The sequence below is a fragment of the Podarcis liolepis genome (genome assembly GCF_965112155.1).
Source record: "Podarcis liolepis genome assembly, chromosome: 15".
In the NCBI taxonomy this organism is placed as follows: domain Eukaryota; kingdom Metazoa; phylum Chordata; class Lepidosauria; order Squamata; family Lacertidae; genus Podarcis; species Podarcis liolepis.
In genome coordinates, this window is record NC_139566.1 from 13,339,952 (window position 1) to 13,361,000 (window position 21,049).

At 48.1% G+C, this 21,049-nt stretch overlaps 1 protein-coding gene across 1 annotated transcript; it reads right to left on the minus strand.

The window, feature by feature from the left end:
* Positions 1 to 1,376: 1,376 nt before the first annotated feature.
* VEGFB (vascular endothelial growth factor B) lies at positions 1,377 to 15,587 on the minus strand. The gene is made up of 7 exons (XM_083477669.1): positions 14,984 to 15,587; positions 11,010 to 11,064; positions 8,590 to 8,789; positions 6,692 to 6,768; positions 6,205 to 6,237; positions 3,580 to 3,705; positions 1,377 to 1,990 (listed from the first exon to the last, which is right to left on the minus strand). Exons 1-7 carry the CDS (start codon positions 15,056 to 15,058, stop codon positions 1,945 to 1,947), a joined length of 612 nt encoding a protein of 203 aa, XP_083333795.1. The 5' UTR covers positions 15,059 to 15,587; the 3' UTR covers positions 1,377 to 1,944.
* Between the last annotated feature and the right edge of the window lie 5,462 nt (positions 15,588 to 21,049).

Sequence of the window (21,049 nt, forward strand, 5' to 3'; positions counted from 1 at the left end):
AGCAGTTTGAAAGCACGTCAAAGTGCAAGTAGATACTGTAAATAGGTACCACTCCAGCGGGAAGGTAAATGGCGTTTCCGTGCACTGCTCTGGTTCGCCAGAAGTAGCTTAGTCATGCTGGCCACATGACCTGGAAGCTGTTCGCCAGCTCCCTTGGCCAGTAAAGCGAGATGAGCACCACAACCCCAGAGTCGTTCGCGACTGGACCTAACGGTCAGGGGTCCCTTTACCTTTACCTATTCCTTATTCCTCCAAACATCTTGCTTTCATTAACTCCAGATTCAACATTTGAATTGACTGCTCCTAGGGGCAGGGGGCTTACCTAACATCTGCTCTAACCTGTGAAGCATCATATATATTGCTAGACTGTTGTTAAGTTGGAGCTGCAACAAGATGCTGCAGCACAGCAAGATGTTGTTTGAGAATCCAGCTAGCTGTGCCCTATTCCAGAACACTCCATTCCATAGCCACCTAATAGTCAACCACCTTTCTGGGGCCATTGAGTATGCTCAGTCCTTACTGGAGTGTTTTGGGGGTTTCCCCCTGACTTAGGATTCTTTTCCTAAATCTTTTGTGTGTGTGCGTGCGCAAGGGGAAATAGCTGCTCTGTTTGGTGTTTGTGTATGTCAGTACATGCATTCATTTGTTTGAGTGGGCAGGCTTATCAACGGTCACTCATAAGCTGAAGTGCCCTGGGCTTCATAAACATTTAAGTAAAGCCAAATTTCCCCAGATGTTTAACCCTGGAAACTATTATGAACGATAACACTCTCACTGTAAAATCCAAAATGCCTTTGAAAATACAGCTGAACTCACCCCACACATTGCCTCCTTCTCCCCACCCTGTCCTAATCTAAATTTAGGAGCATTGGAATCTGCCTTCTACTGAGTCAGACCATTGGCCCATCCACCTCAGTATTGTTTACTCTGACTGGCAGCTGCCCTCTTAGGTTTCAGGCAGGGAGTCACTCCTAGCCCTTCCTGGAGACGCCATGAGGGACTGAGCCTGGCACGTTCTGTTTGAAATTTAGATGCTCCATTACTGAGCTACCATGAGGCTTGTCCTTTGCCGCTGTGACTCTGTCAAGCAGGGTTGCAAACATGGCGCCCTGCACAGGTAACTCACGGAAGCCTTTCCTGACGCCCACAGGGTCCCCTGCTGAAATCAGGCTAGCTCATAAACTAGACGGCAGTCTGTGCTTGATCTGCAGTGTGTGTGTGTGTGTGTGTGTTGCCCACAACAACTTCTCTGGTTTGTAAATGTGCCCACTAAAATGGGCGAACCCCACGCAAACTCCCTATGATGAAGAAGAACGGCATTGTGGGATGGCGTTCTGGAAGGCACGCAAGGCAGAGAGGTCGCTGCTCCCAGGAGCTGTGTCTTAGTGGCAGATCTTTATGTTAAGAGTAATATTCCCTCTCATAACCTCTCATAAAAGAGTGGCTCTTTGTGACTCTTCTCCTTCGGCCTGGAAGAGGGTGGGATGCCGGAAGCTTCCCCAGCGCACCGCAAAACGTGGGAAGAAAGCGAGTGAGGGGCGGGTGGGAAAAGAAAAGAAAGCTCCCTCAGAGGAGAGATGGTTATAAATTAGATGCAGCCCAGGGGGAGGCCCAGGACAAACAGACGACCAGTTTAGCGGTTGTTGTTTTTAAATATGAGTGGGACCGATCTCAGTGTCCTGACACTGAGGAGATGCTCCTTCAGTCTGCCTTCCGTGGGAGTGTGGTACGGCTCTTGCGTGTGGTACAGCCTCCTTCCGCTGTGAAGAGAGGTAATCCGGTACGGTGTTGCAGTGGTAGATAAAGAAGACTGCTTCTCCTTCCCCAGCGACCATTGGACGTCTCCTTGGCAAGTCCCGTGCTTCATTCCCACCAGGGAAAAGTCATCCCCGACTGAGAAAGGTCCGAGATCCAAACTCCTCCAAGTCCTGGCTTCCCGTGCAGCTACGCTTTTGCTTTCCTGCCGGATCGCCTGCGGTGTTTCACACACCTGCAGCAAGAATAAACCCTCCTTTAAAAATGTCCTCCTGGTTTCTTTATACCTGTGGGGACTGGCTCCCACTGGGGCTGGCAGGGCGGAAGTCAGGGGGCCCAGCAATAGGTGGGAGCAGAGGCAATGACAGTTGTAAGGAGAAGGCAGGCAGGCATTGACTGAATATCCAAAGAAACCCCTGTGTTGCAAAGAGAACGTCAACAGTCTAGGCAACACAATGACCATATACATACGTAATAGACAATCTTTATAGAATTCCTTCAAACCATAAAAAGATCAAAATGAAATCGTTAGTCTCAAAGTCTCTGAAAATCTTTAAATGAAGTGAGGTGCCAAACTTTGTACGATGAAAGACAAGCTGTGAAGCTTTGTGTATTCAACAAATATGATGTCCAACACTGAACAGTGATTCCGGATATTGACTACTGTTTCGTAGAATTCTTCGTCAGTGTAGTGGGAGGATATAGAATGCTTCATAAACCCATCTTATTTTGAATGAATGCATGTAAATGAAAATATCAAATGCTGTGGAACAGTGCTCATGTAATAATGTAGTCACCATGCTGACAAAGTTTGGTACCTCGCTTCATTTAAAGATTTTCAGAGACTTTGAGACTAAAGACTTCATTTTGAACTTTTAATGGTTTGAAGGAATTCTATAAAGATTGTCTATTACGTATGTATATGGTCATCGTATTGCCTAGACATTGTTGGCATTGACTGAGGGCAGACTGAGGGTGGTGGGGAGGGACCCCTTTGCCCAAACAGAGTAACTGTCTCTGCTTGCGTCCCTTCAAGGGGTCACAGGAGGTAGAAATGTTTTCTGGGGTGCATTCCGAAAACTAGCCCCACCCGCTCCGTCTGGCACCTGCATTCCGAAAAGGGTGACTTTCATAATGGGGAACCAAAGTTTAAAAACTTGAAGCCGTGGTTTGAGTTCTACCCCCATAGCAGGAGAAAACTTGCTTGTTCCACACAGAAGATGTAGCCGCCATGTTTTCTCCTGCTCTTGAGGGTAGGACTCAAACCAATGGCTTCAAGTTACAAGAAAGGAGATTCTGACTAAACATCAGGAAAAACTTTCTGACGGCAAGAGCTGTTTGACAAGTGGAATAGTCTCCCTCTGTGACTTGTGGATTTTTTCCTTCATTGGAGGTTTTTAAGCAGAGGCTGTGTCATGGACACTTTAGCTGAGATGTCTGCATTGCAGGGCGTTGGACGAGATGACCATTGGGGTCCCTTCAAACTCTACGATTCTATGAAATGAAATAAGCCAAGTTGTTGGCTTGGATCCATGTACCTTAAGAGGTAATGTTTCCCATAATGCCCTGGGAGTTGTGGGCAATTAAAATGGTGGCCCTAAGCCACGGATCTGATGTCGTTGCTACTGGTTGGAGCTGCTGCCTGTTAAAGCCTGCCAGTGCCCACCAAAAGATTTGGGGGGGGGGGTGCCACTAGCACGCACTTGGCCCGAGACTCCCTCAGGCCCAATAGTATCTGGAAGGTACTACACTGGCGGTCCCTGGCCTGAAAGCCTACCATTAGGGGGATGTTCAGGGTTGGGGGGGGAGGGAGGCAAACCCCACCTGCAAGTGGCCTTGTTGAGTTCCCAGCCACGCTGCTGACAATGGACGGAGTCACGCTTGCATACGCATTCACATGTCAGTGGGTTGACCCGCTTCTTCCTGTCCGGACAGGGCGCGCAGGACGGGCTGTTGGGAGAGGAGAATGCCAGATGAAGCAACATATTGGAGGGGTGCCTTCCAAATGTGTGGGGTTACAAGCTCACCCCACATTTCCTCTCTTTTTAATTGTTTTCAGACAGCGTCCCTCCTGTGGCTTTTAGCGTATGGAGGGTATGTGTCTCCTTTTTGCAAAGGACACTCCTCGATTTAGAGCTTTGGGGCTATTTTTGGTTGCAACATTACTGGATTTTTTTAAAAAACAAGTTTACCTGTTGGTGAGCTTTGTGTTCATTTAAATTTCGATGTATGTTACATGAACCGTTGATTGTTCTCCCCCCCCCCCTATTGGTATTATTATGTATTTTCACTGTACTACCTTGTCAATTAAGCAGTGTTAAGAGGTATATATAGAAATTAATTGTATGCATTAAGCAGGATATAAATGAATTATTGTTATGGCTAATACAGTATTTGGATTGGTTTTTTGCGAGCTGCTTTGAACATAGATGTATTTGTGGAAAATGTGATCGATAAATAAACTGAATATGACTAGAGTGAGTACTGTTTGAAAGGTTATCTGGTCCAAGTACTTATGGCTCTGGGTTGTGTCCATTGTTTGTTAAGGGTGCTGAGAGTTGTCAGAAGACACCTATTCCTCTCACAGAACTACAATTCCCAGAGTTCCCAGGGAAGAGGGGTTGATTGTTTACTCAGAGAACTGAGGGGAATAAGGGGGGGGGGTCTACTAACATCTCTTAGCACCCTTATCAAACTATAGCTTTCAGAATGTTAAAGTGGTGTAATACTGTTATAAGCAAATGGGGCCGAAATTCTACTCAGGGTAGACCCCCTGAAATTAATAATCTATGTCACTCATGCCCATTAATTTCAGGGGGCCTATGCTGAGTAGGACTAATATTCAGGGGCGGAGCAAGGGTGGTGTGGTGGGGGCGGTCCGCCGCAGGTGTCACCATTGAGGGGGTGACAAAATGCCGGATGGCACTCAACGCGGGGCCTGCAGCGCGCCTGAGCCACGTGTCTCTCCACACTGCCCCAAACGGTTGGCCCGCCACCTCCCCCTCAGCTGTAGGGCAGCTGAGTGGGAGGAGGCAGGCAGACTCCTCGGAGGCCCCTTGGGGACAGGGCACACGCCCGATCGGCTTGCTCCACCACTGCTAATATTGGGTGCAACCAATATTAAGAACCATAAGATGTATTTGAATGCAGGGAGTTGGACTAGGTGACCCTAGATGACCTTTGCAACTCTAAAATTCTATGATTCTATTGATGCTCCCCCAACATAATCATCATCACCATCATTATTACTACAATATTAAAATTATTAATTACCCACCTTTTACCCTAAGTTCCAAGAGCAGGTAACAACAATTACCGCTATTAAAAATATTAAAAACCTACAACCACAGAAATAAGGTGGGTCGTCAAAATATACATCTCAAGTTTCAGAGTGGGATCTGTTCTGGAGGTCCGGTCGGATCCTACGGTTTCCCGAACCTGAGGACTGCTTCTGCGCATGCGCAGACAGCGCAGAGAAACCCAGTAAAATACTTCTGGTTTTGCCATGCACACATCCCAAAGTTTACGTAACCAGAGGGTAACGTAAATGGAGGTTTGACTGTAATGTTTGTATATTGGTACAGGGGGCTTGAGGGTAATTAAAACCTACACACACAAGCAAGCAAGCAAGCAAGCAAGCAAGCAAGCAAGCAAGCAAACAAACAAACAAACAATAGAGGCCTATAAGAGGGATAAATTTACTGGAGAAGTCTACCACGGGACTTTAGGCTCCATCAGGTCTTTATATTTTTCCCATACAGCAAAGAGTGACTTTCTTATTATATGGTTGGTAAAGTTTTTATGAATTTTCGCTTTTCCATATATTAGGTAGGCGTGCCATCCCCAAACGGTTGTCAAAACCTTCCAGGTCCAGGAAGTCCGAATCCTGCAACGTGCTCCAATCTTTTAGCCAGGTGAAACAGGCTGCCTCGTAGTAAAGTTTTAGGTCGGGTAGGGAAAAGCCTCCTCTCTCTTTTATGTCTATTAAGATCAGGTGTTTAATCCTAGGTTTCTTCCCTTCCCACAGGAATTTGGAAATTTCTCTTTGCCATATCTTGAGACAACCTGCTTCGCCCAGTATTGGAATCATTTGAAATAAAAAGATTAATTTTGGAAGCACATTCATCTTTATAATGGAAATCCTACCCAGAAATGTTAATTTTAGTTTACTCCAGGTTACAAAGTTTTTTCTAATCTCTAACCAAGTTTTGGTGTAATTATCCTGAAATAAGTTTATGTTCTTGGGGGTGATCCAAATACCCAGGTATTTCGCTTTTGAGGAGATTTTCAGGCCCAATATTTTTTCTAAATTGTCCTTTTCTTCTGTGGTTACATTTTTAACAAGTATTTTTGTTTTTGTTATATTCAGCTTAAAGCCTGCCACTTCTCCAAATTCTTTAATCAAACAAACAAACAATAGAGGCCTATAAGAGGGATAATTTTTTTTACCTGTGCGTGGGCAATCTATAAACTTCCTTTGGTCTGAAAAGCAGAAGAATAAGGTTAGTATTTGGTGCTTGTTTGGCATTGATGGCTTGCAGCACTACCTAATCATTGCTCTTCCCCTTCAAGCCTGCAATCAGAATTATAACGGGCTTAAGAACATAATAAGAGTCTGGCTGCTGGATCAGGCCAAAGGCCCGTCTAGTCCAGCATCCTGTTCTCACAGAAACTTATGGGGGGGCTACAAGCAGGACCTAAACACAGGAGCGATCTCCCCTCCCGAGGCTCTCTGGCACTGGCACTGGGGATCATAACTGCTTCTGAAAGAGAAGGGTGAACCTAGCCATTCTGGCTAATAGCCACTGGCTAGTAACCTTCTCCTCCATGAATTTGTCTAATCCTCCTTTGAAGCCATCCAGGTTGGTGGGTATCACGGAATGGTCCCAATCACCTGTCTCTTCTTCAGCAGCTCCCCCCCTTCTGACTCTCTCACCTGCATTCACAGGTAGCGTGCTCCTCAAAAGTCAGCTGCTGCAAGTGGCTGCGTTGGAACTTGCTCAGCAATAACACCTGGAGAATGGGAGAAAGGAGGGAAAAAGGAGACCATAAGAGGAGTCTTGCTGGTTCTGACCCAGAATTCATCTGGGCAAGGGATTGAGGCCCGGTGGCCCTCCAGATGATGTTGGACCAACTCCCATCATCCTTAGTCATGCCAGCATCTCTACCCGTCAGATGGGACGTGGGTGGCGCTGTGGTCTAAACCACCATAGAAGAAGAAGAGGAGGAGGAGGAGGAGTTTGGATTTGATATCCCACTTTATCACTACCCGAGGGAGTCTCAAAGCGGCTAACAATCTCCTTTCCCTTCCTCCTCCACAACAAACACTCTGTGAGGTGAGTGAGGCTGAGAGACTTAAGAGAAGTGTGACTAGCCCAAGGTCACCCAGCAGCTGCATGTGGAGGAGCAGGGAATCGAACCCAGTTCACCAGATTATGAGTCCACCGCTCTTAACCACTACACCACACTGAGCCTCTTGGGCTTGCCAGTCAGAAGGTCAGCAGTTTGAATCCGCACGATGGGGTGAGCTCCCATTGCTCTGTCCTAGCTTCAGCCAATCTAGCAGTTCGAAAGCATACCAGCGTGAGTAGATAAATAGGTACCACTGCAGCGGTAAGGTAAACGGCATTTCCGTGTGTTTTGGCATTTGTCACGGTGTCCCATTGCACCAGAAGCGGTTTAGTCATGCTGGCCACATGACCCAGAAAGCTGTCTGAGGACAAACACTGGCTCCCTTGGCCTGAAAGTGAGATAAGCGACACAACCCCATAGCCAGGTTGGACTGGACTTAACCGTCCAGGGGTCCTTTACCTTACCTTACCCATCAGATGTGGGGCGAGTGGGCATGGCTTGGAGAGAAGCAGCCTCACAGGCCAAATTTTACCCACCATGTGGTCCAAATTTGGTCTGTGAGGCTGCTTCTCCCCAAGCCAGAGGTTCCTCACTCTGCAAAATGCAGACTTTAGGGGCCTAAAAAAAGGAACTCCCACCTTATAAAATAAAAATAACCAAGTAGCTGAATAACTAACTAGTCAAAGGACAGTATATGTGTATGTAACTTTTAAAGATACTTTTACTCACTTTGCAGGGCTACATTTTCCAGAGCTCTCTGTGGAGAGGGATTGCTTGTTAAACCACTCTGGGAACTGTAACTCTGCAAGCGGAATTGGGGTTTTCTAGCAACCCTAGGCTCCCTTAACAAAGAATTCTTTGGGAGGAAGCCATGACCGTTTAAAGTGGTATCATAGTGCTTTCCGTTTGTGGTATGAATGTGGCTGATATGTCTAAAAATATTGTGAAGCTTTTTATTTTTATTTTTATAATGATATTGAGAACAAACCAGAGCAAATATTCTGGAAAACAAAAACAAAAAAAAAAATACCAGATTTTGTGGCTGTGGTTCACTTACCGTATATACTTTTTCATTTTTGCAGGTGGGGGCAAGTTAACCTCACATGTAACCAAGAACTGGCCTATCAACTTTGCAGGATCCTACCCTCTTCTTGAAGGGTGCTGGGTGTCCTGGAAATCTCCTGAGCCGTGAAGGCTAGCCCTTTAGGATGAAAGGGGCACTGCCCACCCACCTCAGTCTGCCCCCACCAAGAATATAAGAAGAGTTTTGCTGGATCAGGCCACAATGGCCAACCTGATGTCTCTGAGAAACCCACAACGGCTGTCTCTGAGGGCAACTCTCCCCACATGAATTTGGAGGCATCCTGCCTCCACAGGGATAACATAGCTGTCGGCTGCCACCACCACCAATCTGGAGGGCAAAAGGTTCTCTGTCCTGGCCTTACTGAGGGGATTTCCCCTATTCTTGCCCCAGTTCATTACCTCCATGGTCACTGTATACGTCCGGGACGGCATACACTGTGCCGATTCATCAGCGCAGCAGCCGACACAGCGCTTTAGAGCCACGCAGGAGGGCACAATGAGGTGGCTGATGACCAAGTCCGGGTACTCCTTGTCCAGAGATACCATTGTCTCCTTGGCCTGGCAGGCGCTGCGGCTGAACACCTCCAGGAACCTCACCACTAGAAGAAGAAGAAGAAGAAGAAGAAGAAGAAGAAGAAGAAGAAGAAGAAGAAGAAGAAGAAGAAGGGGTTAAAATCATTGTCAGAGGGCTATCTCTGAGGAAGGATGGAGGCGGAGGTATCCATTTCAAACAGATTTAAACATTTAATTTGGTGGCTCTGACCAGGGATGGGCAAATCTGTCAATCTCAGTTTCTCATTTTTCCTGGCTTAAATTCAGTTCTCCTCATTTCCGCATTTGCAGCTGGGTGTTGTTTTTTGTTTTTAAAGTGCTCCTCATTTTTTTGTCAGTGTTTTAGTGTGTATTTACCCCAATATATACATAAGAAGAGCCTGCTAGATCAGGCCAGTGGCTACTGTGAGAGCGTCCTGTTTTCACAGTAGCCAACCAGATGCCCGTGGGGAACCCACCTCATGCAAGATTCGGACACAAGAACTCTCTCCCCTCTTGTGTTTTTCAGCAAGGGGGAAATCAGGAGCTTTACTGCCTCCAGCTGTGAGGGCAGAGCATAATCATCATGGCTAGGAGGCACAGATAGCCCCCTCCCCCATGAATTTGTCTAATCTTCTTTCAAAGCCATGTAGGCTGGTGGCTGTCACTGCCTGCAGTGGGAGGGAGTTCCACAACTTAACTGTGTGCTGAGTGAAGAAGTACTTTTTTATATAGCTGTCCTGATTCCTCCAACGTTCAGCTTCATTGGATAGCCATGAGTTCTAGTGTTATAAAGAGAGAGGAAAAATTTCCCTCCACATATATATATACTTTCTACACACCATGCATAATTCTATAAACTTCTGTCATGTCACCTCTTGTTGAGATTTTTACTAAGCCAAAAAGTCCCAAGGCTGGAACCTTTCCTCACAGCGGTTGTCGCTCCATCCCATGGGTCGGCAGCCTAAGGCCCGGGGGCCGGATCCGGCCCAATTGCCTTCTAAATCCGGCCCGCAGATGGTCCAGGAATCAGCATGTTTTTACATGAGTAGAATGTGTGCTTTTATTTAAAATGCATCTCTGGGTTATTTGTGGGGCATAGGAAATCGTTCATTCCCCCCCCAAATATAGTCCAGCCCCCCACAAGGTCTGAGGGACAGTGGACCGGCCTATGGCTGAAAAAGTTTGCTGACTCCTGCTCCATCCCCTTGACAATTTTAGGTTGAGCTTTTCGGAAACTTTTCCAACTGTACGATATCCTTTTTGAGGTGAGGTGACATCTTGGTACTGAACTTTGCCTGACATGCGCATCGTTTGGCAAAGCAATTTCCCCTGACGTAATCCAGTTCTGTCCGTCATTTTCAGGAATATATGCATTTTTAGACACTTTCTAGTAGTACATACATTTCTAGACACATTGGCTAGAGAATGGCATTGCAAAATTAGGAATTTTGAAGGGCCGCTGTTTTGGTTTGTGTATCATTTCAGAATGTTGGAGTTTGTTAGTTCAGGTTTCAGTGCAAACCAAATTTCTTCCTCACTCCCAGAGAGAGCCCCTTGGAGTGTGATACAAATGGAATAAATAGCTAATAAAGCTCACACATAATTATTGATGGGCATGGTGCTGTAAATCATCAGCAAGAATAAAAATAAACCAGAGCCCTGGTTAAGAAGTCTAAAAATTTGAGAGTGGTGCTAATGAGACATGAGCTGTGAGCAAAGGGGGAGGTAGCAAGTTTATTGAGACTCGGACAGGAAGGGGACGGCAATATTGTCCGACAATAGTTAGGTTCAAGATCCTATCCTGCTAATTAGTTTCTTTCCCCATTCAGTGAGGGGAAATGTGTATATTAACAAACAAACCTGAGCATGTTAGGAGAAATCCACCCTAAAATGCCAATAAATTTTCGTGGGGATATTTCTTTTTAATTGCAGACTGGTGTGGAAATGTAGGGAGCTGAACTTACAACTGGGGGAAAACGAGAAACCGAGAGAACCCAAAATGGGCAGATTTAACCTACTCTTCCCTTTCATTTTATCGTCATAACAGTCCTCTGAGGTAAGGCCAGGCTGTGAAAGAGAGTCACCAAACCAAGATCAGGTCCCCCAGTGGGCTGCATTTGAACCCAGGTCTCCACAGTCCTAGACAAACACATGCGAGCTCATTATCTGGGGCTGGAGGAAGATGTGTTTTGGGGTGGTTTTTCTAACAGTCCCTCTCTCTGTGTCCAGGAGAGATGCGCACCCCCACTCTCAAAACCACTGTCCTCCAACTCCGTGGCTCTTACCTTCTGTATCTGGCTCCACGACTGGTTCCATCTCATTAGTTGGATGCGGCAGAATCTGCAGATAGATCAGAAACAGCAGCGGATCAGAAATAGGGAAGGCACTTTGAGGAGTCTGCTTCAAGCTATCTGGGCCACAGGGATCCATGCACTGGCAACCTTTGGGCTTGATCACTGCCCTGCGCCCTGCATGGAGCCTGGTCCGGAGACTCCAGATCCTGAAAAACACTCCCACTAGAGTCTGTTGGTGGGGACAGACCATGGCCAGCACACAACTCTGGCGCTTAAAAATATGCGCTGTTGTGGGAGACATGTCTGCACCATTTTATGGTCCCCTCTCTCCCCACCACCACCGCTCTATGACATGTAGCAGCCTTTTTGAGCTATGCCACACATACACACAAACACGGCAGCCATTTTGTGACTGGCGCTAATGGCACTTCCTGAGGACCCCAAATGTGCCTGCCCAAGAGGTAGATTGCCTCTGAACATGGAGGTTCTGTTTACATGTCATGGCTGAACAACCACCTCCACAAATTTGTCCAGTCCTCCCGTCTAAGCTAGCAGCTACTACCACATCCTGTGGCAGTGAGTTCCACAAGTGATACATCATGTGGTGTGAAGGAGCAGCCCTCTCTGCCAACAAAAGCATCATAAGAGCCCTGATGCTGGATGAGGCAAAAAAGCTGATGGAGACCAGCATCCTGTTCTCACAGTGGCCAACCATTGTCTATGAGAAGCCTGCAGGCAATGTTCCCCTTGTTTGTTCCCAGGATTTTCCTCATTGCCACTTGGTTCTCTAAGCCTTCCTTCCATGGCATCGTCATCAGTGCATCAGTGGTAGCAAATTCCAGAAGCAGGTCACACACACATAGTGATCTTCTTTCTTTCTTTCTTTCTTTCTTTCTTTCTTTCTTTCTTTCTTTCTTTCTCTCTCTCTCTCTCTCTCTCTCTCTCCCACTGAAAGATCCCACGGGGGGGGCAGAAGACATGAAGGCTGTAAATGTGCTTATAGGAATTATAATCTGCAACTGTGTGTACTTACTATACATTGAAAGCACACCCAAAGCACATTCTTTCCCTCAAAGAATTCTGGGTGCTGTAGTTCACCCCTCACAAAGTTGCAATTCCCAGCAACCCTTAACAAACTACAGCACCCATAATCCTTTGAGGGAAAGAATGAGTTTTAAAGGCATGCTGTGGTATACACAGCCTGGCTCCCTGGAGCAAATGGATTTTTAAATGGTTTTATTTAGAATATTTATATTGTCCGCTCATGGAGATGCCTGTCACTGAGCCAATTCCCAGTGTGTGCATAGTGGTGTAATGGTTAGGGTGTTGGACTGGGACCTGAGAGGCCAGGGGTTCAAATCCCCACTAGGCTATGAGTGACCTTGAGCCAGTCACAGCCTCTCAGCCTCACCTACCTCACAGGGTTGTTGTGAGAATTACATGAAGAGGGGGAGAACCACATATGCCACCTTGAGTTCTTTGGAGGAAAAAAACTTTGGATACAAACACAACAAATTATTATTATTATTATTATTATTATTATTATTATTATTATTATTATTTTGCATACCACCATACACCCACAGATCTCAGGGCAATTTACAATACAAAACTACAAAATAAAAATATATATAATAAAAATACGAACACGCCAATCCAAAAATCCCGCTAGCAGCACCACCACCACTGAGAAATGTACTATTGGCTGTATTCACACTGTATTTCCCAAAGAATCCTGGGAACTGTAGTGGCTTAAAGGTGCTTGGATTTGTAGCTCTATGAGGGGTAAACTACACTTCCCAGAATGGTGCTGGAGAGGGGCAGGCCCAGTGCCAGTGGGGCATTGGCTGAAGGCCCCAGGGGCCTGGAAAAGTCCCTCAGTAGCTCCCCCACCACCCACCACCCTCCCTGCCAGGCTCCTGGGTGCTTTTCGGGTGGCTGTGTTGCTTTTGAACAAGAGCAAAGCTCAGCTGCTGCCACCACCAGTGGCTGCCCGCTGTCTTATGCAGCTCAAAGTTCACGTCCACACCATACATAAAAAGCACATGTTTTCCCTCAGACAACCCTGGGAACTATGGTTTGTTAAGGGTTCTGGGAACTGTAGCTCTGTGAGGGGTAAACCTCAGTTTCAAAGGTTATTTGGGGGGAAGCCATGTGCTTTAAATGTGTGGTGCGCTTTTACAGCAGTTCCGCGTAGGATGACAGCCTGATCGGTGGCTGGACACATGCATCATTAAATTACCCATATGGTGGGCAGAAAATGCAAACGCACATGGGGCCATGCCAGGAAGAGAGGGAGGGAGGGAATTTATTTGTCAGAAGCCATGTGGCAAGAACCCGCAACTCTTGAATAGCCAACATCCAAGTAGCCAAGTTTGTCTATCTGCTGATTGGTGCACGGTGACTCTGTTTCTAAGCTTTGACCCACGAAATGCCCTTCTCTGTAGCGTGAGGTGGGGGGGAGCAGTGGTTTGTAATGTTGCTGTAAGGATCCATCCATGTGCAATGCTTTGAACATTTGAAAATGCAATACAGGTGTTATCTAGTTCGTAACCTTTAGTATTATTTACTGTTATTTTGTAAATCCTGCCTTTAAAAGTGGCATGCAAATTATGAATAAGATCCAAGGTGGGTTATTGCTGGTTGGGTTTTTTTAAGAAAAAGCTAACAGTGCAATCCTAAAGAACTTTACTCAGAAGTGATTCCCACTGAGCTTACTGTTACTCCAAGGTAAGTGTTGCATAGGACGGCAGCCGAAATCCTAATATTCTCTCTGGCTATCATTTAGACACAGCTGGAGGGAAATCTTTTGGGGATTTTTACCTCTGTGACTGGCTAATGTGAAAGGATTGTTTATGTGTCCCAAGGTTTAGCTCCGTGATCTGTTTTTGATTTTTAATAACTAAGGCTGAATCTTGGAAACCCCTGCGAAGCAAAGAGCCTCTGAGCATTTGTCCCTCTTTACCGCCTTCCCTCCCCAAACCACAGTTAACACAAGATGTGTGGTAAAGGACACGAAGGGGCCCCTAATCTCTGGCAAGCAAAGTCCTTACATAGACCCACTTGCTGTCTCTTTCACAGCTGTGACCCTGGAGGGAATGCAGGGAATGCCTGCAAACCATGCATTTAAAGCATATTCTCCCCACCTCCCGCAAATATCTATCTATCTATCTATCTATCTATCTATCTATCTATCTATCTATCATCTATCTATCTATCTATCTATCTATCTATCTACTGTTATTTAAGATTATTGGGAACTGTAACTCTACGAGGAGTAAACTACAGTTCCCAGAGGGGTTTTTTTTTTGGGGGGGGGGAATGCACTTTGAATTTGTACACAGTTCAAGTGGGGCACCCAAAGCAAAGCATCAGGATTTGAGTGAAAGGGGAAAAAGTGGGGCGGGGGGGAGAGATAGAAATGTCAAAAAACTTAACAGTCCAACCAGCACCACAGCTTTGACAATCAAAGCATAATCGACCACATGACGCAGTGCACACATACTATTTGAATGGCAATGCCCATCAACTGGGGGGCACCCCTTCTAGTATTTTATTGGGGGAAGGCAAAGGGACCTCGACCCCTAGTAGTTGGCTCCTATGTCCTATACCATCTGGGCACACCAGTTTGGGCTATGAACTACTCTCCCCCCCCCCCTTCAAGAAAAGTCTCGCTCCTGCCTGCAGTTCTGACAGCACCCCATAACCTCACCCCCTTCTGACACACCCCTCTGTCTTCCTCCGCATTGGATGCCCATCTGAAACCCACCCAGCCTTCTCTGCCAGCCCCCATTCGTGTCAGCTCGCTACCCCATGCCTCTGGGGAGTTATTTAAAAAACAAAACGAAACAAAAAAACCCCAAACTTGCTTGCCATCTCTCTCTCTCCTCTCACCCCGCTTCTTGCTCAATGCCAGGGGCTTTTGGGTGCCAACTCCCAGCCACGCTCTCCCTGTGCCCACCTACCGTCGTGGCGGCGCAGTAGTGCAGCTGCAAGGTGGTAGCCAAGAGGAGCTGAAGGGCACCGCAGGGGGCGTTCATGGTGGTGCCAAGGCTGCCGCTGCCGTTGCTCCTGCCGGGCAAGGGGGCACACGCGCCCGCCTCGGGCTCCTCTTGGAGACTTTTCTCCAAAGTTTGCTGGCTCGGCGGCAGCTTCTGGGGCTGCTCTCCAGTCGATTGGGGAAGGAGGTCGTCCAGGATTCCCGCCCCCCCCCGCCCCTCCTCCAGGATTTGCCACTCAGACAAAATGCCCAGCCGACGGGCAGCCGCCACTCAGGAACTGGGCATTGCCCCTGCACCTGGGCATGGCTCAGATCAGCCTGGTGCCCGGCGCAGCCTCTCGCTTCTCTCTCGGTGCCATCCTACTCCCAGCACCTGGGCGCAAGGAGAGCCAGGGGTGGGTACAGGTGCATCTCCGCAGCTGCTGCCGCCGCCGCCGCTGCCCAGGGAGGAGGTGGCGACGGCGGTGTCGTCGTGCCAGGCGGCCGCAGAAGTAACTGGGCTCCAAGTCGAGGGGGGAGAGAGAGAGAGGGAGACAGAAGCTGCTGGCACAGCGAGGAGAGGGAAGGAGGCAAGCGAGCTCTCATGTGACTGTTCAATCCCACCCTAAGGGAGGGAGGGAGGGAGGCTGAGCCGGGCTGCTGGCGCAGGTCAGAGAAAGAGAGACGGGTGGGGGGATTTGCACCCCTATCCCAAGAAAAACCTTGAGCCAAACAGGTCAAGGAGGGTCTGCTTCCCCCAGCATCCTGCACCCCATCACACCTTAAAGCAGCCACAGCTGGATGCTTTGGAGAGGTTTCCTCTAGAATTGGTGAGGGCAGCAGGCTGCAGGTCTCTTCAAACTCTACAATGTTGTGAGTCAGATGGTTAGACTATCCAGCTGTTTTCTGAAAACTGACGGGCAGCCGTTCTCCAGAGATGCAAGTAGGCAATATTTCTCCTAGCCCTACCTGAGTATCTCATTGAGGGATGAACCACTCTGCCACTGAGCTATGGTCCTCCTCTAAAAAATGAAACAAGATTCCAGTCCTCATTGTCTGCTCTATCGCTGAGTAATGTGTGTGGGGTTTTTTTTTGGGGGGGGGAGCAGTTATCTTCTGCAACATGACATGGCGGGTTTATATTGGGCCATCCACACTGCCCTTTTGCTCTGTTGTTTTGCGAGGCTCCCCCAGGGTTAGCGCACTCTTGCGCAACGAAAGCAGGACAAAGCCACAGCAGCCCTGGAATATTTGCGGTATGAAAAGTTGCAGAATTTCAGCTGGAAGTTACAAGACTTGCACCGATTGGAAGCGATGCAGTCTGCCCCAAAACCTTTGCAGCGGTGAACAAGAAGATTGAAAGCAGGATTGTGTATAATTGCCACCAAACCATCATGAACACAAATCACATGTACGAGAGCCTTCTGGAAACTCACAACCAGGAATGGAGGTGACACTGTCATCCCTTGCTGTTTGTCCACCCAGCAGTTTGGCATTCAAAGGTAGACTACCTCCGGAGTTGGAGGTTCCATCAGGCGCTCTGCTGGGCTAAAAATTGGCAGGGAGATTTCTCATACGCTCCTCCTCCTCCTTGGGAAGAGCCACAGAAGTCCAAGGGGCCATGACACCCGGCCCATATTTTGTGGCCAATGTTAATCATGCATTTTTAGAATATTGTTGCAACCCACCCTGGGTCCTTACGGTGTTAGCTGGGCGAGAGATCAGAATCTGAGAGAAGGGTGTCTTGAGAGCTCTGGCAATGATGCATACGCCAGTGTGCGTAACGGTTAGAGGAGGCATAGGCAAACTCCACCCTCCAGATGTTTTGGGACTACAATTCCCATCATCCCTGACCACTGGTCCTGTTAGCTAGGGATCATGGGAGTTGTAGTCCCAAAAACATCTGGAGGGCCGAGTTTGCCTATGCCTGGGTTAGAGTGTCAGACTATAGGCCCTGGCAGAGCAGGGTTCAAATCCCCACACAGCCATGAATCTCACTGGGTTACCTTGGGCCAGTCACTATCTCTAATCTATCACAGGGTTGTTGTGAGGATGAAATGGGGATGAGATGAACCATGTACACCACCTTGGGATCTTTGGAAGATAGCAGTGATATTATATAAATAAATAAATAAATAAATAAATATTTTAGGTGGTCGATGCTGTGACTTGCAGTTTGTTCTACCCCAGAATGGGTAAAATAAATATACAGGGTTGGAGGGCATGCGCTGTCCAGTGTTGGCAAGGTCTCCTGCAGACTTTGCCAACTTGGTGCCCTCCAGGGTTTTGGATGGCAACGCCCATCAGCCCCTCCAACTAGCAGAACCAATAGTTTAACAACGCCCTGTTGTTACCCTCCCTAGCACTTATATTTTACAGCAAACTTTGCCAGCCTGGTCCAGTTCCCCTCCATGTTTTCGACTGAGCTGTATTTGAAAACATTGGGAGGGCACCAGGTTGGCAAACTTCCCCTCAAATGTGAACTAACAAACTAAACCACAGCCTTTACCTAACTCTCCTAGAGAGTCCTTACCAGAAGAGGGGACCCAGGAACACAGAAAGCTGCCTTCTGCTGAGTCCATTGGTCCATCTAGCTCAGGATTGTCTACACTGACTGGCAGCAGCTCTCCAGGGTTTCAGGCATAGAGTCTCTGTCGGCCCCACTTGGGGATTGAACCAGGGACCTTCTGCATGCCAAGCAGATGCTCTTGACCACTTGGCTACGGCTCGTCCTCCATGAAGCAGACTTCCTAAGCAGACTTAAAACCCCAGTACCTCTTAGTTCACCAATTAAGACATAGATTACGCTGCTTTGCTTGCTAAAGGAATCCAGCGACTGGGGAAATGCCTGGATTAGCCATGGGGTACATGGGGAGGGGGAGATGTGCTGTGTCAGAATGGGAGGGGAGGGGCATGAATTCCACCCAGATTAGAGGGGGCCAATGCCTCTTCCTATCATTGCAAGACTTTTCGTGCCTGAATTCCTTCAGTCCCGCTTTCCACCTTTCCCTTCCTCCAATATATGTTAGAAGTAGCTCTAGCATGACACACAACAGGGAAGTGCAAAGGCCATATCATCTCCTGCAATGAGTGAAGTTGGCCATATCCCTGTCCCCCGCTGCAAAAACCTGGTTCATTTATGGGCAATTTCTGTTGGGAAACTAGGTGCTTCCTGAACCAGCCAGCAGGGGGTGGTAGCTGTATAAGACACACCCCTGCAGAGATGCTGCATGTGAATCTATGTGCAAGTACACATGTGTGCACATGCAAAAGGCACATTTCTATTTCATTATTTTGGTTATGGATGTTTATGTCCTAATGTCCTAAGTGTCACTAACTTAACACCCTGCCTGCGAGATTTGCACGGGCTGCCAGTTTGCTGCCGGGTCAAGTTCAGTGTGTTGGTGCTAACATACAAGACCATATACAGGTCAGGGTCAGGTTAGATGCACTCAGTAGATCCCTGTGATCTGCGGGGGAGTTTCTCCTGCAAGTTCCAAGGATCTGGGAAGCCCACTTCACAGTAGCTCAGAGCAGGGCTTCTAGGACGGCTGCCTGTTGAGAAACAACAGGCACCGTTTGGAAATAACGGAAGTAATTATTGTTCCAGCAGGTTTTCTCAGCTGGATAAATGGGTCTTGACCACAGCGTCTATTTTATAGTGTTTTGCTTTAAGCACATGGGCAGGTTTAAATTTTTAAAAAACCGCTCGCTGATTTCATTGTACATTGCCTGGTGACGATTGTGTGGAAGGCAATGAATAAAATAATGATCATAACGAATGCTTTGCCATTACCCAACTTTGTAAGCTCCCACATGCCGCATCCTTTGCGTGAGCATGTGCACGCACAGGCCCTCCCAGGTGCTGGGGCCATACATGTACAAACCCATGGGCACGCTCCAGCAGTTGAGAGCTGCTCCTTTATCCCCCCCCCTCGCCTCCCTCCAGAGAGCAGGAAGCTTTGTAGTTCAGGCCCCTGCGCACAATGAGATTAAGCCAGCATTTCACACATAGTTCCCCTTGCAAGCCGTGGTCTTGCTAATCCTCCCTGCACGTCACTCTGAGCTACCTCCAAAGGTTCATTTTCTCCTACGCTCTCCCCCCCCCCCGCCGCCTCTATTTGCTGGAAATAACAGGCTCCAAAGGGGGCAGGGGGGCACAACCGTCCTTTTAATACTTGAGTTTCCCTCTACACCAGGGGTCTGCAACCCGCGGCTCCGGAGCCGCATGTGGCTCTTTTACACCTTTGCCGCGGTTCCGGGGCAGATACTAGCGAGGGGAGGAGGCGCATTGTGTGCCCCGACACTCTCCACTGTGGCGGGCGCTGTACTGGCTGTGACGTCACATGGGGGCAGTACATGCGTTAGTCACGCACCGTCCCGACGTCACCTTCCCGCCCGCTGTCAGATCGCGGCTCCGGAGATATATTTGTTTTAAATGTCACAATGGTTTTGCGGCTCCCAGGTTTTTTTTCTTCAGAAACGGGTCCAAGTGGCTCTTTTTGTCTTAAAGGTTGCAGACCCCTGCTCTACACAGTCTCTGGCTGAATACACACCATAGATTTTAAGCACATGGTCCCCCCCCCCTAAAAAATAAATCCCAGGAACTGTTGCTTACCCCTCACAGAACTACATTTCCCACCATCCTAAAGACACTATGGTTCCCAGAATTCTTTGAGGGAAGGCAAGTGCTTTAAATGCATGGTGTCTGCGCAGTCCCTCTTTATTGTGCCCCTGGCACAAAACATTGAAAGCCATTGAGGCATTAAGCCCAGAGAAGGCTGCCCGTGGTATCTCTGCATGAATCACTGGTCTAGGCCTTCTGTCAATCAGCCGCTGCCCAAGGCGGGGTAATATTGCCATGCCTTTGCACTGAGCGCGACTGGATTGCTTCCACTGTGGAAATGCAGAATTACTAGCCTTCAGAAGAAGCTACCCATTTCATCTCTGAGTGAGTAACGGCCCTAAGCAATCTCCTTCCAATCACGCTTAGAACAGTGACTATCCAGGAAAAAGAGGGTAGGTGTTCTGAGGTCCCGTCTCGATTATGCGTTTAAGGCAATGCCATAGAACTTTAAGCAACCATGGCTTCCCCCAAAAGCCTGTAGTTTTTCTCAAGGGTGCCAAGATCCATCTTCCACCTTCACAGAGCTTTAATATTTAGAGTGGTTAAACAGCCAATCCCTCTTCCCAAGGAACTCTGGGAATTGTAGCTCTGTGAGGGGAACAGGGCTCTCCTTACCTTGCCTTCACAAACAACAATTTCTAGGATTTTTTGAGGAGAAAGCTCTGTTTAAAGTGGCATGATAGTGATTTAAACATATGGTGAAGATGGGACCTGGGTGTGGGCGGGTGTTTAATTCTTGCTCTTACAAACCTCTCTTGTTTGGAAAATGCTGCTTCAGACAACACACAGCGGCAAAGCGAGAGGAATGAGTGGCGTGCTGTTTGGTTACCTGGCGGTTCTGCTCATCTGTGCTGCCCACGTCAAGACTGCAGGTTTCCACTTTCCAGGATGGGCTGCAACACTGAGTTGGAGGATGAGGGAAAAGCTGTGTGTCCCCCTTCCATATTTGAGGTGTCATAGGCCCAGCTGTGCTGGCTGATGGAGCCTGAAGCCCACAGGGCGGAGGAAGAGACTGGGCCAGTTCCAACCGCTGAAACATTCAGCAGCCAGCTTGGGAGGACACCCTAGACCTGAGGAGGGAAATATTTTTCAAACTGAGGGATGTATTCCCTTCTGTGCCACACTCTGGGGGCTGCATGCCAGTGGTGGGTGGGCCCAGAGGCAAAAGTGGGTGGAGCGACCCATGCAAATTTTACCTTTGTACAGTAGACTAGTTTCTACACACACTCACACAGCCCTCTCTGTCTTCCCATCCAGGCAAGTACTGTCAAAGTTCGGGGAAGCATCCCAGCCAGGCAGAAAGAAGGATGTGAAGAAGGACCAGTGAGGAATATGGCCTGAGGAAGTGGGGTGTGCTGTGGGGACAGTCCTGAGGGCCAGGCATTTGGCCCCCACACCTGAGCTGCCCCACCCCGCCAAAGACCA